The sequence below is a fragment of the Larus michahellis genome (genome assembly GCF_964199755.1).
Source record: "Larus michahellis chromosome W unlocalized genomic scaffold, bLarMic1.1 SUPER_W_unloc_1, whole genome shotgun sequence".
In the NCBI taxonomy this organism is placed as follows: Eukaryota; Metazoa; Chordata; class Aves; order Charadriiformes; family Laridae; genus Larus; species Larus michahellis.
The window spans coordinates 1,862,164-1,879,037 of NW_027435888.1; the positions used below are offsets into that span (position 1 = coordinate 1,862,164).

Here is a 16,874-nt window from a genome sequence, read left to right on the forward strand (position 1 = left end):
GGTGACAGAATTACAGGTGTCAGATTAAGATGTAGTGGTTTTAGACCTACATACAACAAGCTTACAATTTTAAGTTGATTGGATACTATTCCATGAGCATCAGAGGCTGCATTCTTCGCAGAACACAGAGCCAGAGTTCATCTGTTTCTAGATTTAGGTGATCCTAACAGCTTATCAAGGCATCAGATCCAGCGGTCCAGGGTTAGTGTAATGCCTCACACCACAGCAGTGAAGTACTTAAAATAAAGATGAAAAATGAAACCCACCAAATAGTGATTTTTATACTGTAGGGACTATTTTGAAATGTGTAGTTACGCATAGCATTCAACCCAAGTGGCAAATCAAGATCTAGACCATTACCAGTCAAGTATTTCCTTGTGTTACTTCATTATATTACAGCAGCCGAATGACAGTGTTTTCAAACCTGAAGAAAAATGCTGCGCCTTTTCCAAACGTAAAAAAGTGAGACTGTGAATTTACATACCGCTTTTGATATTCCACTCACTGGCTCAGTTCGACTTCTAGAAGAAGAAAGAAAGGTGATCAGAATTTAAAATAAAGCACTTGTGCCCAGCATCAAGCAGCAAAAACAGCTTATAAAAACGGATTGTCAAAACATTATGTTCTGATAGTCTACTGAATGTGGAAATTTATCCGTATACATAAACTGTTCTCTCTTGTACACTCAGTGCAAAGAAAAAAAAAACCCAAATCACATTTCACCTTTGTCACAAATTCCTCCAAGACTTACAGATACAGAACACAACAGCACAAGAGGAAGTCCTCAGGTATTTTGTCTCTGCTACCTAAGTAACAAAACCATCATGTCTGTACTATATTTTGTGTTCTTAAATAACCAACCATCAAAACAGGAAGGTAACGTTAGCCAGTCTGTATATCCCTAGTATCACAAATAGGGCCATACACAGTACTTTAGTTTCTAAGCCAGAACGGTGATGGTCTAGACCCTTCAAAGTGCACCTTTCCTTAAGCGAACCAGAAATCAGTCATCCGACAAAGACATAACAAAAATGTCAGCAGCAGAGTCTTTACGAGAGCGTTTCTTTGTGGAAGCCCAAGCACTGTGCTCAGACGGCTACCATATTTAGCCACTAAACGTGTTACATATGCTATGTGGATTCAAAATAGTAGTAGAAATGTCACCACGACAGCAGTTTCTAGAATTTTGTTCAATTGAGGAGTCCCGTGACAAAAGAAAATAGCGGCCTCGATTGCCAGAATTTGTTTTAAGATGATCTTGAAAATGCTACAATATTTTAGGAACCATTTATTACGTTTGAAAACTTGCTGAGATTCCACATACTCATTGATCCGTACTGCAGAGGCAATTCAAAGGCTGCTGGGGAATTCACGTACAAAGAGAAAGGCTCGTGCTTCCTGCCACTGCTAGACCACCACCAGGCTCACAATTACAGCCACACAGCTCCCGAAGGGGAGCAAGTACAAGGAAACACTGTCAATGACCACCCAATGGTTTCTTCATCCACTTACCTCGAAGAACATACTACGAGGTGAGTAACACGTTTTTGGAGGCCTCTCCACCCTTACAGCGTACGTTCATCATTCCCAAACTTCAGCCACTCTGCAGTGGCTTCTGCAATGTTTCCAGCTGGAGGAGCAGAAAGCTCATCTGCCTGGTGAATTGTCAATGCTAGAACAGCAGTGCCGTTCTTCCCTTATTCCCACGTACAGGTATTTACCTGATCTTTGAAGCTAGCAGCATCTATCCTCTCATTGTGGGGCAGCATTACAATACCAGGAGAGGGTGCCGTCCAATCAGAAACGGAGCATGCACTGGCAACGCAGCACTAAGCATACACGTTTTAATTAACCCCCAGTGTTTAGAAGCACAACTCTGTGGCCTCCAGAATTACTAGGGAGTACCTGAAAGCACTGCAACAACTACGGCAGTAACATGCCCAAAGCTGACATGCAGAGCCATGTAAATTCAGGGGGTTTTGCTTGCAGACACTTCATGAGTACCAGGATGCTGCTGTACTGTTGGTGCGAGACACGCTGTAACTCATCACTCTACTCTGTTGAGAACCAACACTAGAAAGACATGGCAAAACCACAATTTAATAACATCTTTTAATTGTGGGGGAGAGGCATATCTTTAAGAAGGCCGGAAAATATGACCATTCAAACAACGCTAATGTAGCTGACATAGAACGGGTCTGTATGAATGCAGAAATGACAGCAATAATCCTGTAGTCGGGAGTGCATTTGAGCATCTGTAATTTTAATCAATACACCCGATTCTCTGTCCTCTGTAAATCTTAGGAATACAGAATTAAAACCTGGAGCACAGACATTGGCTTAGGGTAAAAACAGACTTCGAAAGATAACCAGTAACATTTGGTAACCTGCTCAACTGCTTACTGAGTTTCAAGTTTGGAAAGGATCAACTATTCCTTCATCGTACTCACACAAAAGGCTTTAGGACACTGTTCTTTTTCTCTTGCCTTAAACGGACATTGTCTTTAGGAAACTACTAGGAATCCTTTATGAATGAAACTTCTTGTTTGCATTGCTCGCCAGCTGGCAACCCTGGGTCTTTCCTCTATAGCTAGTATGCAAAAAACCCAGATTTGGGCCGTAAGAATACCCTCCAGCCCAAATGCAAGAAATAGTTAAACACTGAGACGCAGGCTCTTCTGAGATGGGAACAAAGCCTAAGATGACACTACAATGTGTATCTGCCTGTACTATAAAAGCAATAAAAGCAAACACATATAATAAGGAATTTCTCCGTATGGAGATCCATGTAGAGACCATGGGTCTCAGAACAATCAGCCCCAAGAACAAACCCAGTAGAGGCATCTGAAAAGTTACAATTGGTGGAGTGTGAACCCCATGTCCCAACAGCACTAAAAATGTCAGCCTGCTTTGGGGCAGACACATTAAAATCTAGCCCATGACAACAAAAATTAACAGCAGCTTTAACAAGAAAGATACAAGCTGAAAGCCCCTGTAAACTAATATAAATTTAAAAAGCTATCACACCAAAACCCCTTAGAAAGAATACAATGGTTTATGGATACTTACCTAACAGAGGTTTTGCTGGTAGCTTTAACTCCTCCAACAGGGATTCTTCTGACAATCACCGATGAGTTCTTAGGAATCAGGGCATTGTCATCTGTGTATTCTGAAAACAAGAGAAACACAGGAAAAAACCCTAGTCCATTCATAAGGATTAAGGATTAAGGATTAATACGTAATTACACAGCACTTCAGAGAATCCCTTGACAGATAGAAAAGCAAACTTTTGTATGTCACATCGTCTCAACAGCTTTTATCGTCTCAACACACTAACAGTACATTGCAAGAAATCTTCAGGTTTGAGAACCAAACACAGACAACAAAATTTGTCTCCTTTTTTAAAAAGCAAAACGGTCTCAATGGTCACTAAAAGAGAGTCTGCTAATGCATGAGGTTCTGTCCTGATCTAACTCAAGTTGCTTTTGCTTCTGTTAGGCTACAAAGCCAACAGATCTCCGGAGCAGAACAACCCACAGCAAAGTCTCACCTGCATAAACCAGAGTCTAAAGTCTGTCTAGATTGCCCTGCAACAAAACAGGCACCGAGCTAAAGCATGAAAACGCCATTGCTTCCATAGCTGTTAACTCAAACGATTCACCTAATGCCACCAGTGCTCAAGACTGACGGAACGCAGAAGAGACCCTGCCATCTCTGTCTTGGAGCATCTTCCACCAACAACCACACTTCTCGGCCTCTCAGTGCTTTACATTTGAATGGAACCCAAACTGGCAGTGCTAGAATTTGCATCACAGAACTTTTGGCCTTTTTTGAGCTTGCTTTCACAAGTAGGGCAGAATTGGCTCAAACTAAAGTGGTATCTCCCCTCTGAAGCTAATCATCTCCTTTGAATTAAACGTGAAGGGACGGGAACTCTTTCAATTCCCTTCTTGCAGAGCAGAGAGACTCAAACAAAACTACATACGAAGACAGCCTCTAAAAGCCTTTAGAAAACAGTGTGTGCGTGACGCTACCCATGCTTTGCCTTGGCTTACACCCTGTCAGTCTTTTGAAACGGAGGAAAGCCTTCTGACCTTTTACATACGACCCAAAAAACCCTGCCCTTACTACCTGAGACACTTGGACTGAGCAAGCTTAAAATGCAAAGACCTTCCCATGAGAATGGTTGTCTATTGTACTTACACCAGCTGGATATGACTAACTGCTTTAAAGCACTACCAGCAGCCATTCCCCGTAATCTGCCTACAGTTTCAAAGGTTAAAAGCCCTTACCTTTGCAGAACGATGGCCTGAAAACCAAAGATACTGGATAGCAAGCCAAGCTCTGTCAGGGAGATTTTGCTCAGGGATCAGACCCAAAATAGGAATAGTTCACAATTTAGGCATCATTTTTCAGTATATTCTTCCTATGGGCATGACTTCCTTGGAGTTAGCAGGAGTTTGTTTTGAAGACATCGCATCACAGCATTACTAAAACCGTCAAGTGCGTGCTGTAACACTGAACTCGAGCAAGTTCCGAGCTGCAGAGACAGTCTTAGAAGAGCACTCTTCTTCCTTAAAACTAATCACCCAAGAGCGTTCAGAGTCCCATTTTTGGTTTTATACTTTTTTGTCTTTTGCCTGATAAGCGGAATAGCACATTCTCCAAGGGGTTTGAGAGAATGTTACAGGGCAGGAAAGAGTACTCAAGAAACCTGAGTTCTGGAGTTTACTGTTCTACCACGATATTGTGAGAACATCTATGATAAGAAATTCAGATCAAATTAAAAGGAGGCAAGTTTAAATGCGCTATTCTTGAGTATGGGCTTTTTGAAGGGAATTCTGCCCTCACAGAACACGCCTCTAGAGTAAGCGTGGAAGAGGACATCCCCCCACCCCCTCTGTAAAATAGGTCCCAACCATCCCTTTGTCTTCCCGGCATCTCTAAAAGCATCATCTCATATTTTTCCACTGAGCTTTAAAATCCTCTTTACTTTTACCTCATACTAGCTTTGCTTCTATTACTAGATTTCCATTGTGAAAAGTAGCAGTTACTGAACTGTAAGAGCTTGGAGTACTCAGAAATATCTGAATAAGGAGGCCATCTTCACTCAAGCTTCACTTTGTTCTTTCCAAGATCATTTCAACATTTTGTCAGCACTGCTGCACAGACAAAGGTATAAAATGCAATACTGTATGTCCGCATATAGGAATTCCAAACATCCCACTGAGGCAGAAAATCCCTGTCTGGTTTTTTTTTCCCTTTTTTTCCTGAAGGTGAGTTTAAGCATCTACATCTGACGAATAACAACTGGAAGTAACGGTTATGCATATAAACCAAAAAAGTTGGCATTCATACATATTACACCAAAACATATTCTCTAGCTGTGCTCTGAAAACCACTGGGGTATTTTGGTGTTTTCGCATGGAAAACACCCTTACCTTCACTAAGTATCTGTGCCACCAGTGTACCAAGTTTAAAAGATTACACGCATTTTACAAAGGTCAAATTGTAACACAACCTACCTAGAGGAGGATCGTGTCACTGCCACACACAACTGATGCTCTTTGAAGCAGGAAAGTTAGCCCCTTTCGGCCCTTTAGGCAAAGCCCCTTTCGGCAACCCCATGTTTAAGGGAACCTAGTGAAGCACATGCTTTTTCCTCACTGCCCTGAGGCCCCGCGCCCCCACGCACCTTCGTCGGTCTGGGCGTTGCTGATCTGCAGGTCACAGTTGGCCGCCTTCAGCTTCTCACGGCCCATGATCCGGCACTTGAGGTCGCGGAGGGAGATGTGGAGGCCATCGAAGGTGACTATATCATTGTTCAGCTTGGAGAAGAACTTATAATGCACAGCAGACATGGTCGGGGCCAGGCGGTGCCTGCTACGCAAAGGCATCTACCACAGCAGATGGCATCACGGCCTCCACACCGCATCAGGGCCCACGGCGGCGTGGGGCAGGGCCCACTGAGGGGCCGGGGCCAGCAGCGCAGGCTGAGGGCGAGCGGGCCGGCAGTGCTCAGAGGCTGTGGCGCTCTGCCATGGCCAGGCCCCGCAGCCTCAGGCAGACTCGGCTGGGGGAGGCCTCAGGAAGGCCCCGCCTCCCAGCCCCACAAGGTCTCCAGCCTGTGGCTGTCAGCAATGGCGCTGGGCTGTGGCGGCGGGGCCAGCCCGGCTCCTCCCGGCAGCCCAGGCGGAGGGTGGGCGAGGGGGAGCGGCCCCCGTGGCCCTGGCTCGGCCTCCCCTCCCTCTCTGGCAGCAGACAAAACCAGTATCTGATGAAACACAACAAATTTATTCCATGAACTGGGTGCGGAGAGCACAGCCCCGCAGCTCGGGGCTGGCACCGGCTGGGGCTTTGCTGGGAAAAACCAGGCGAGAGTCACCCTGACGTCCCACACACGTACCTTGTGCCGGGACCTGCCAACCCATCCCTCTGCCCAGCGTCCCCACGGGATGCAGAAAGCAGCGCTGCTGGCCCTGGTGTGGTCCTGAGCCATGTCGCAGCAGACGAGTCCTTAACCAGCAGGCCTATCATGTTAAACTGACATTTGAGAAGTGATGAGACCCTAGTGGTGCACGAAAGCCTATTTTAAAAGTCGAGTTCTGTACAGGACTGCCATGGAAATTGACTGTTTGGAAAACAGTCTGTTCCCCCGCTCAATTTGCCAGCAGTCCAACAAACCCACGCTCGGATTTCTGTGCCTCGGCCTACCTTCCTTGCCCGCTAGAGTCTTGCAGGGCATTACCAGCTCAAGTGATCTAGCCCCAAAGGTAACCCTACTGAGGCGAGATCTTTCTATGAGAAACAACATCTTTCAAGGTCTTGTACATAATGGCACAGGAGGGATAAAAACCTTTTCCCGTGTCTAATTGAAAACACCTGGGTATGTCTGGCTGCTGGCAGGAAACGCCCCAGAATTGCCTCTAGATTTTCAGCAAATCAACAGTCAGGGATGGAGCACCAGCCACATCCCTTGCCTTTGGGGATTCACAAAAGCCCAAGCCTGCTGGTGAAGTCCTTACTCACAGGAGTCGTTCCCCATTGCGGCCATGGCTCCTCGTCAGGAACAGAACAGAGGGGAAAGCTCTGGGTGACAAAGGACGCCAGGACGTGCTCCAGAAAGAGAAGATCAGCGCCAATCCCCTCACCTGAGTGCAAAGAAATAGTTGCACCCCTAGAAAATAGTTAAAAAAAGAACCCCAAGCCAAACCCACAGCACAGCATCCCCCTCTACAACCGTTTCAGCGGTAGTTACAACCGCTGCACAGCTGCAGGCTGATGGCCCTGCTGGCCCTGTCACAGGACTCTCACTGACAGCAGTTACCAAGGCCCTTTTGGAAGACTGCACTGTGCGTCACCTTCACTGGAGAGGACCTGCTGCTTCCCTGTGGCTGCCTTTAGCAGCAGAGCCCTCTGGTTCTCCAGCCCACACTTTCCCACCTTGGATGCAGGAGGGACCGGCTTTCAACCGCTGCTTTAACAGCTGCCTTTGCTGTGCTCCTCTGCTGTCTCCCTTCCCACCGCATCACTCAGGGTGGGCTTCTTGTCATTCCGGACTGAGCCCCCAGCACATGCTAAAGAAACAACAATTAGCAAATAGGAACTCTACCCATAGCGCCTATCTGGACAGCCTATCAAGGTGTAATAGCTCATCCTACCCTTCCCAAGGTAGAGACCAGCCTATACTTTGATGCCATATCTACCTACTGTACCATCTGTCCTAAAGCTCAAATCGTAATTACCTTTGCAAGAGGATGGCCGTTGAGGAGCAGTGGGCAGTAAACCATCACTGCCTGGAAAAAAGTAGCCGAGCAAGTGGCAAAGGAAGGAGCCGAGTTATCCCGAAGGCCAGCTCAGCCCAACAAAGCTCAGGGAGCTTTGGTCCTCCCTGTCTCCCATTTGTGTGTTGATGGCTCACCATTTGTAGTCAGAGCCATCAGACGGACGACCCCATCCTCCTTGAGACACCCCTTGGGGCAGCCGTACCCAGCGCCGGGTGGCTGGATATGGCCTTTGCTCCATGGGGAGGCGCTTCCTGGGAGCAGGATCTCTCACTGGGGCACTGGGAAGCCCTCCTGAGGCCTGCATGCCTGAGGGACGGCTCTGCACTGCTCCATCGCTCACCAAAACCAGGGGCGGAGGAAGGCTGCCCTGGTGGCCTCCAAAAGAATCAGCTCACCTGGGCTCCTCTGCGGCCACCGGGCACCTTTGCTGTCAGGCAGCTCTCCGCGCTGCTCTGCCAGCTTAACCAGCACCTCTTGCCCTCCATCTCTTCCCGCTCCTCACCAGCACTTCTCCTCCCTCCCCTCCCTGACCAGCTCCCCCCTGCTCTCCCCGGCCCTCTGGCCCTTCCCGCCCCTCTCCCCCCACCCCGCCGCGCTCTCCCAACCTTCTCTCCCTCCCTGACCTCCTCCTCCCGGCCCCAGCCGTGCTCCAGGGCCTGGCCCTGGGCCAGGGCAGCCCCGGGGAGGCGGCCATGGTTCCCGCGGGGTCAGAGGGCAGGAGGGGGTGCCCCGGGGCACGCTGGGAGTTGTGGACCCGGCAGGAGGCTCACGGCGGCCATCTTGTGTCAGCTGAGGGGAGGCTGGCACAGGCCGACAGGACAGATCTGCAGAGCCGGGAGCTGCGGTGAGTCCTGGGCCCTTGGGCTCCTGTCAGCCCTCTTCTGCCTCCCTGTTCCTCCCTGCCCTTCCTCTTTCCCTCTGGGTCCTGTTTTTCGCCTCCCTGTACCTCCCTTCCTCTCTCCTGCTGTGCTCTGCTCCCTGTCCGCCCTTTCTTTTTTCTCCAAGTCCCTCTCTCTCTCTGTCATCCTTCCTCTCCCTCTACTTTCCCCGTCGCCCGTCTTTCCTGCTCCCTGGGCCTCTTGGTTTCTCTCTCTCTCTTCTGCACAGAGGCCCCAGGCTGAGTGTGCAGCTCGCACTGTGCAGTGAGGTCAAACCCATGTGGCTACTGGACAGACCTCTCTCCCTGCTGAGCACAGAGTAACTAGGTTTGGGGGTTTTTTAGCTGCCTCAGTTAAGCGACTCCAGTTAGATAGGATGAACCCTGGCTTCAAAGTTTTACTCTGTGACCAGTTAATGAAGATAGGCCACTATTATGTACTGGTAAACAGTGGGTTCACTCATTTGTCTTCCTGTTATGTCCACAATGAACAAACAGGCTCTATTAAGACTAGCTATATAACATGAGCTTGACAAACTAGCTTGACCAGTCACTGTGAGCCAAATCATGCTTGCTTTACTTACAGGATTGTCCCCCCAATCATTCTGCTTGCATGAGAGGCCCTTCAGATGAGCTTCTATTTTTGCATTTTCCCTGGGCTATGCCATTAGCTGGGATTTGTTTGTTAAGTAGAAGATTAATGTCAGGCAATTTTAACAGGTAATCTGATCTGGAATACTTGTTTACTGGAGTTGTTTACCCAATGGTAGATCGTGGACAAGATCAAATGATTTTTTGTTCTATTCAAAAAAAAAAAAAGGTTCTGAATGTGAATGGAAAACCGTTTTCTGTATTCACTTACCTTTCTGTTCTGATGTATTTACTGATGCCTGTCTGTTGGAGTGGGAGACGGACCCGGAGTAACGATGGAGTCTCAATATGAGTATGATCGTTCTCCCTTTATTCAAGTTTTCACAGAGTATATATAGACAGGCAATAAGAGCACGCGCTAGCGGCAGCTATATGATTGGCTTACAGTCTCTGTTCACGCACTGTCCGTGCAGTTCATTCACAGATCAGATTGGTTACAAGAATTCACATAGTAAATTACTTCGTCATTAGCACAACATGTTTTCTACCTTCTCAGTTCCTGTTTTTCCCATGTACTAATTCCATCTTCTACCACCTGTTTTGCCCTTAATCTAATCTCTCATAGTAGGGAGGCTGGCTCACGTGATCATTTTCTCTCAGACACATTCCTACAATACCCCCTTTTTCTTCTTGAGCCAGCCAGACCTTATGCATGGCATTTTCTATCATGTCAGTCACTTTGCGGAGAACACATGAGGCTACCATAATCAATAATAACATAACCAACAGTAGCATGAGCCCTTGCTTTAGTAAGTCTGATAACCATCCCGTTATACCCCATGAGCTTGACCAATCATCGAAACCATTTTTGACCGCTTTTAATTTGGACATGTTATCCTTGTTGTGACGCTCTTAGCAGGTTATATACTAAACACAATTAAAAACAGAATCAAAAAGAACCCTGCTAAGGCAATAAATACCCAGATTCCTAAATTTAGCCCAGAAAGCCAATTTCTTTGGATTTACCCACGAGAAATCCTTTTGTAATGTTTCAAATACATTGCGGTTGCTGACAGCACAAGCGACCCTGGAAAAACAATCGTGGTAACATTTCGATCATCATAGTTACCGGCTTTGAAAAGGTATGTGGCAAAAATACCCACTCTAACGCAGTCAGGCTCTTTGCGAGTGCATCATCCCACTGTCCTATCAGGGCATAAAGTTGAAATTCTTGTAGGAAGGTGTTCAGTGCGTCTTGCAGCAGTAGTAGACTATATCTTATCTTTCAACATGCTGTAATGCCTTCGGAGCTGTTGGGGTTAATGAACATAAAACTTATGGGGGGGGCGGGGGCAGACACAGTGCTTCAGGGCATCCCCTGTACCTTCAAAGTGTGCTCATGTCTCTCTCCCCCTCTCTGACCCGAGACAGCCCCCTTATATCCTGCACTGGATTGAGTGGAGAAGTACAGGCTAGAGTCGCTGCATGCATGGCCAGTGCACGCAGCGAGTCCCACCAGACTCTCCTGCACTGGATCGAGTAGAAAAGTACAGGGTAGAGTCGCTGCACACGTGGCCAGTGTATGCAGCGAGTCTCACCAAACTCATGATCCAGCTTTGCTAACAGCAGCTGTCTGATACGTGACTACATTGTTGTAATCCCTTCTTGTTATCTTCTTCTGTGAAGGTCGGGTTCTCATGGATACACACATAGTTTTTAGAGCAACATATTCTACAACTCGTACAAGGGTACGATGCAAAGCGGCATTTACAGCTGATCGTATAATGCTTATTAAACACGGCAAACAGCATACTAAACATAACAGACAAATTCCTTCCACACAGGCGATGAGTATAATTTGCTTCAACCAACCCCACGCCCAAGTCCATCCAGCAAAGAGATTTCACCCAGTGGTCTCCACAAGTTGCTGGTTCGGTCGGTGCAGTTCCTGCAACTGGGCATGGATGGATTTGGAGTGGTCACTTAGATTCAAACAATACAGTCCTTTAAAATCTTGACAACCATGTCTGTGAGCTGAAAGCAAAAAATCAGTAGCAGTTCTGTTTTGCAACATCGCATATCGAATACTATCTACATCTAGCAAGAACTCAGAAATAGCGGTACTAGTAGCATTGTTAAACTTATCCTTGGCAGCAAGAGAGTCCTTGTTATCACGAATCCTTGGCAGCAAAAGAGTCCTTGTTTGCTAGAGCGCATGCGGACTCCCTGTTCTTGCTGGTACTGTGCTTTGATCTTCTTCCACAACAGGCCAAGATTCTCAAGCAGCTGGATAAGGTGTCTGTGAGTCCATTACAGGCTTATGTCATCCAAATGTTTTTCTTGCAAGCACCCGAGACTGAATAACAATTGGTGTGATATATGTGTTTTCCAGCACCCAGTTCCGAGTCCCTTGTGTGTATTTACAGTCCTCCTCACCGATTTTCCGTTGCTTTCCCATATTCCACCCCCTTGCTCAAGAGACCGCTTCTGCTGGGTTCATTTTAGTCTCGCAGGGTGTCGTGGTTTAGCCTCAGACAGCAACAAAGAACCACGTGCTGCTTGCTCGCGTCTTCCTAATACAGGAAGGATCGTAAGAAAAGGCAAGACTCTTGGGTTGAGACAAAGGCAGTTTAACAGGACAGTAAAGGGAACAGGCAAACAACAACAACAACAACACGGATAGGGGAATATACAAACGCGATTACGGAACCGCCGCTCCCTGCCGCTCGCCGGCCGGACCGGACCCTGGACGCCCCAGACCGCTTTTAAGCAGCAACTTCCTGCCCCCTCCCCCGGCAGCTCAGGGTGGGCGTGGCTCACATGGCATGGAATACCAGGGAAAATTAACCCTATCCCCACCGGAACCAGGACATTATCCACCCCTTATTCCATACCATCTATGCCATGCCCAGCAGGTTCCAATGAATTGCCACCACTTTCCCCTGTCATATACATATATATATATATATATATACACACACATATAATGCCCTTAGTTTATGGGCCATCCCTCCAAAGTGTCCGTTGAGTTCTTTTAATCCACGGCTTTGGGCTCCATCTCTTAGAACAGTCTCTCAGGGCAGGTGAGATGCTGGGTGGTGCTGGTCTGTTGCATGCTGTATTTTTCGGAGCTTGTGACTGGTGCACCTGGTGTGGCTCATGCACGCAGTCCGTGGGCTGAAGATGTAGATCTTGAGGAAACTGCTGGGCGCCAGCTGCTGAGATCAGTTCTTATCCCATCATCCCTGTGCCTTACTTGTAGTACAACTGATAGCAATTATAGCAATGAGGACATACAGTGACAGTGTTACTTAGCAATTAACAGCACACAATCTGATTCATTGGCTGTTCTCGCCCAAAATCAGATCCCCATGAGGTACACATCGGACTTCCCCATCCTGCCGCATCACCCACCAAGTGCACCCAGGTCCTTGGGCAAAAGCAATCCCACGGATGGGTTTGCCTTTGCCTGAGGCAGGACTAACCCAGACTGTCTTCCCTGGCATATTCTTCATGTGCACTACGGGGACTTTATCCCCTTCTACAGTACGTGGAAGTTTTGATTGGGCAGGGCCAGCCCGATTGGTAGATCCCCTGGTGTTAACTAGCCAGGTAGCTTTTGCTAAATGTGTATCCCAGTGTTTGAAAGTCCCACCACCCATTGCTCTCAGTGTAGTTTTTAACAGTCCATTGTATCGTTCTATCTTCCCAGAGGCTGGTGGGTGACAGGGGATGTGATACCCCCACTCGATACCATGCTCTTTGGCCCAGGTGTCTATGAGGCTGTTTCGGAAATGAGTCCCGTTGTCCGACTCAATTCTCTCTGGGGTACCATGTCGCCACAGGACTTGCTTTTCAAGGCCCAGGATAGTGTTCCGGGCAGTGGCATGGGGCACAGGATATGTTTCCAGCCATCTAGTGGTTGCTTCCACCATTGTGAGCACATAGCGCTTGCCTTGACGGGTTTGTGGCAGTGTGATATAATCAATCTGCCAGGCCTCCCCAGATTAGTATTTCAGCCATCGCCCTCCATACCAAAGAGGCTTCAAACGCTTGGCTTGTTTGATCGCAGCGCATGTCTCACATTCATGGATGACCTGTGCAATAGTGTCCAGGGTCAAGTCCACCCCTCGGTCACGAGCCCATCTATATGTCGCATCTCTCCCTTGATGGCCTGAGGAGTCATGGGCCCACCGAGCTATGAATAGTTCACCCTTATGTTGCCAGTCCAGATCCAGCTGAGCCACTTCAATCCTAGCGGCCCGATCCACCTGCTGCTTGTTCTGATGTTCCTCCGTGGCCCCATTCTTCGGTACGTGGGCATCTACATGGCGTACTTTCACAACCAGATTCTCTATCCGGGCAGCAATATCTTGCCATAGGTCAGCAGCCCAGATGGGTTTGCCTCTGCGCTGCCAGTTGCCCTGCTTCCACTGCTGTAACCACCCCCACAGAGCATTTGCCACCATCCATGAGTCAGTGTAGAGATAAAGTACTGGCCATTTTTCTCGCTCAGCAATGTCCAAAGCCAGCTGAATAGCCTTCACCTCTGCAAACTGGCTCGATTCACCCTGTCCCTCACTGGCTTCTGCAACCCGTCGTGTAGGACTCCACACAGCAGCCTTCCACTTTCGATGCTTTCCCACAATACGGCGGGACCCATCAGTGAACAGGGCATATTTCTTCTCATTTTCTGGCAGTTTATTATATGGTGGGGCCTCTTCTGCACGCGTCACCTCCTCCTCTGGTGACATTCCGAAATCCTTGCCTTCTGGCCAGTCCATGATCACTTCCAGAATTCCTGGGCGACTGGGGTTTCCCATTCGAGTTCGCTGTGTGATCAGTGCAATCCACTTACTCCATGTAGCATCAGTTGCATGATGTGTGGTGGGGACCCTTTCTTTGAACATCCAACCCAGCACCAGCAGTCGAGGTGCTAAGAGGAGCTGTGCTTCTGTACCAACTACTTCCGAAGCAGCTCGAACCCCTTCATATGCTGCCAATATCTCTTTTTCTGTTGGAGTGTAGCGGGCTTCGGATCCTCTGTATCCACGACTCCAAAACCCTAGGGGTCGACCTCGAGTCTCCCCTGGTGCTTTCTGCCAGAGGCTCCAGGTAGGGCCGTTCTCCCCGGCTGCGGTGTAGAGCACATTTTTAACATCTTGTCCTGCCCGGACTGGCCCCAGGGCCACTGCATGGACTGTTTCCTGTTTGATTTGTTCAAAAGCTTGTCATTGCTCAGGACCCCATTTAAAATCATTCTTCTTCCGGGTTACTTGATACAGAGGGCTTGCAATTTGACTGTAATCTGGGATATGCATTCTCCAAAAACCCACAATACCTAAGAAAGCCTGTGTTTCCTTTTTACTAGTTGGTGGAGACATAGCTGCTATTTTGTTGATCACATCCATTGGAATCTGACGGCGTCCATCTTGCCATTTTATTCCTAAAAACTGGATCTCCTGCGCAGGTCCCTTGACCTTACTTCGCTTTATAGCAAAACCAGCATTCAGAAGGATTTGGACTATTTTACTCCCTTTCTCAAAAACTTCTTCTGCTGTGTTTCCCCATACAATGATGTCATCAATGTACTGCAGATGTTCTGGAGCTTCACCCTGTTCCAGTGCAGTCTGGATCAGTCCATGGCAAATGGTGGGGCTGTGTTTCCACCCCTGGGGCAGTCGATTCCAGATGTATTGGACGCCCCTCCAAGTGAAAGCAAACTGTGGCCTGCACTCTGCTGCCAAAGGGATTGAGAAGAATGCATTCGCTATATCAATCGTGGCATACCACTTGGCTGCCTTGGACTCCAGTTCGTACTGGAGTTCTAGCATGTCCGGCACGGCAGCACTCAGCGGTGGCGTGACTTCATTCAGACCATGATAGTCTACAGTTAGCCTCCACTCTCCATTAGATTTTCGCACCGGCCATATGGGACTGTTAAAAGGGTGAGCGAGTCTTGCTGATCACTCCTTGAACCTCTAGTTGACGAATCAGCTCATGGATGGGAATCAGAGAGTCTCGGTTAGTGCGATACTGCCGCCGATGCACCGTTGTGGTAGCAATCGGCACCTGTTGTTCTTTGACCCTCAACAACCCCACAACAGAAGAATCCTCCGAGAGACCAGGCAAGGCAGACAACTGTTTAACTTCCTCTGTCTCCAAAGCAGCTATGCCAAAGGCCCAGCGCTACCCTTTTGGGTCCTTAAAATACCCTCTCCTGAGGTAATCTATACCAAGGATGCATGGAGCCTCTGGGCCAGTCACAATGGGATGCTTTTGCCACTCATTCCCAGTTAGGCTCACTTCTGCCTCCAGTACAGTCAACTCTTGGGATCCCCCTGTCACCCCAGAAATACAAATGGGTTCTGCCCCTCTATAGCTTGATGGTATTAAAGTACACTGTGCACCCGTGTCCACTAGAGCCTTATACTCCTGTGGGTCTGATGTGCCAGGCCATCGAATCCACACCGTCCAATAAACCCGGTTGTCCTTTTCCTCCACCTGGCCGGAGGCAGGGCCCCCCTAATACTGGTCATAGTATCCATTACTCACTTCTTGCAGAAATGACTTGGAAGTTCCTTCAAGAGGATCAGAAGCAAGATCAGGCCTTCTGCTTTGTCTGGGGAACGGCCCACTGGAAACTGGGGCGGCACTTTTCCTGGAGGGATCCCCTTTTATGGTTGTCCTTCCTTGCAACTCCTGTACCCGTGTCCGCAGGATCGAAGTAGGTTGTCCATCCCACTTCCTCATGTCCTCTCCGTGGTCACGCAGGTAGAACCACAGGGTGCCTCGTGGTGTGTACCCTCTGTACTCTCTCTCTTGAGTGGGGAAATGCCTGCTTCTAACAGCTGAGACACTGGCCCGTGCAGGTGGGGAGTAGGACATATTCTCTTCAAGTTGCTGGACCTTCCGCGACAGTTTCTCCACAGCTGAGACAAGGGGGGAAGAGAGACTTTCTTCATATCGCCGGAGCCGGCCAGCTACCTCATCCACCGTTGGTCCCTCTTCACCTTTCCATTCCATTACTGCCAGGGAGTTGGCATATGACGATGGTGCGCTCCGTACAAACTTCCACCACATGGGCCTTGTGCATCGCACCTCATCAGGGTCTGTGGGTAAGTCTGCATTGTCCAAGTCATAATAAATCATCTCCCGCACGGCTAATTCTCTCAGGTACTGGATACCTCTTTCCATGGTAGTCCACTTGCTTGGCTGACATACAACATCCTCACTGAAGGGGTACCTCTCCCTCACGTCTAACAGGAGTCGTTTCCAGAGGCTGAGGGCTTGGGTCTTTTTCCCAATCGCCTTGTCAATGCCGCCTTCCCTAGACAGGGATCCCAGCTGCCTGGCCTCCCTACCCTCTAATTCCAGGCTACTGGCCCCATTATCCCAGCACCGGAGCAGCCAGGTGACAATGTACTCGCCTGAAAGTCGGCTGAAATCTTTTCGCATATCCCACAGCTCACTCAAGGATAGGGATCGAGTAATTATCTCTGGTTCTGCCTCTTCCTCCTGCTCTCGTGATGACCCTGGTTCATCATCATCTCTTCCTAAGCGAACTGATTTCTTTGTGTACTTCTTCTTCTGTATGGGGGCAACTGATACCGGCACGG

The 16,874-nt window shown here is 48.5% G+C and overlaps 1 protein-coding gene across 1 annotated transcript; it reads right to left on the reverse strand.

Annotated features, from left to right (window-relative positions):
• Positions 1-418: 418 nt before the first annotated feature.
• Positions 419-5,861, reverse strand: LOC141736702 (E3 ubiquitin-protein ligase RBBP6-like). The gene is made up of 3 exons (XM_074571260.1): positions 5,696-5,861; positions 3,070-3,169; positions 419-521 (listed from the first exon to the last, which is right to left on the reverse strand). Exons 1-3 carry the CDS (start codon positions 5,859-5,861, stop codon positions 419-421), a joined length of 369 nt encoding a protein of 122 aa, XP_074427361.1.
• Between the last annotated feature and the right edge of the window lie 11,013 nt (positions 5,862-16,874).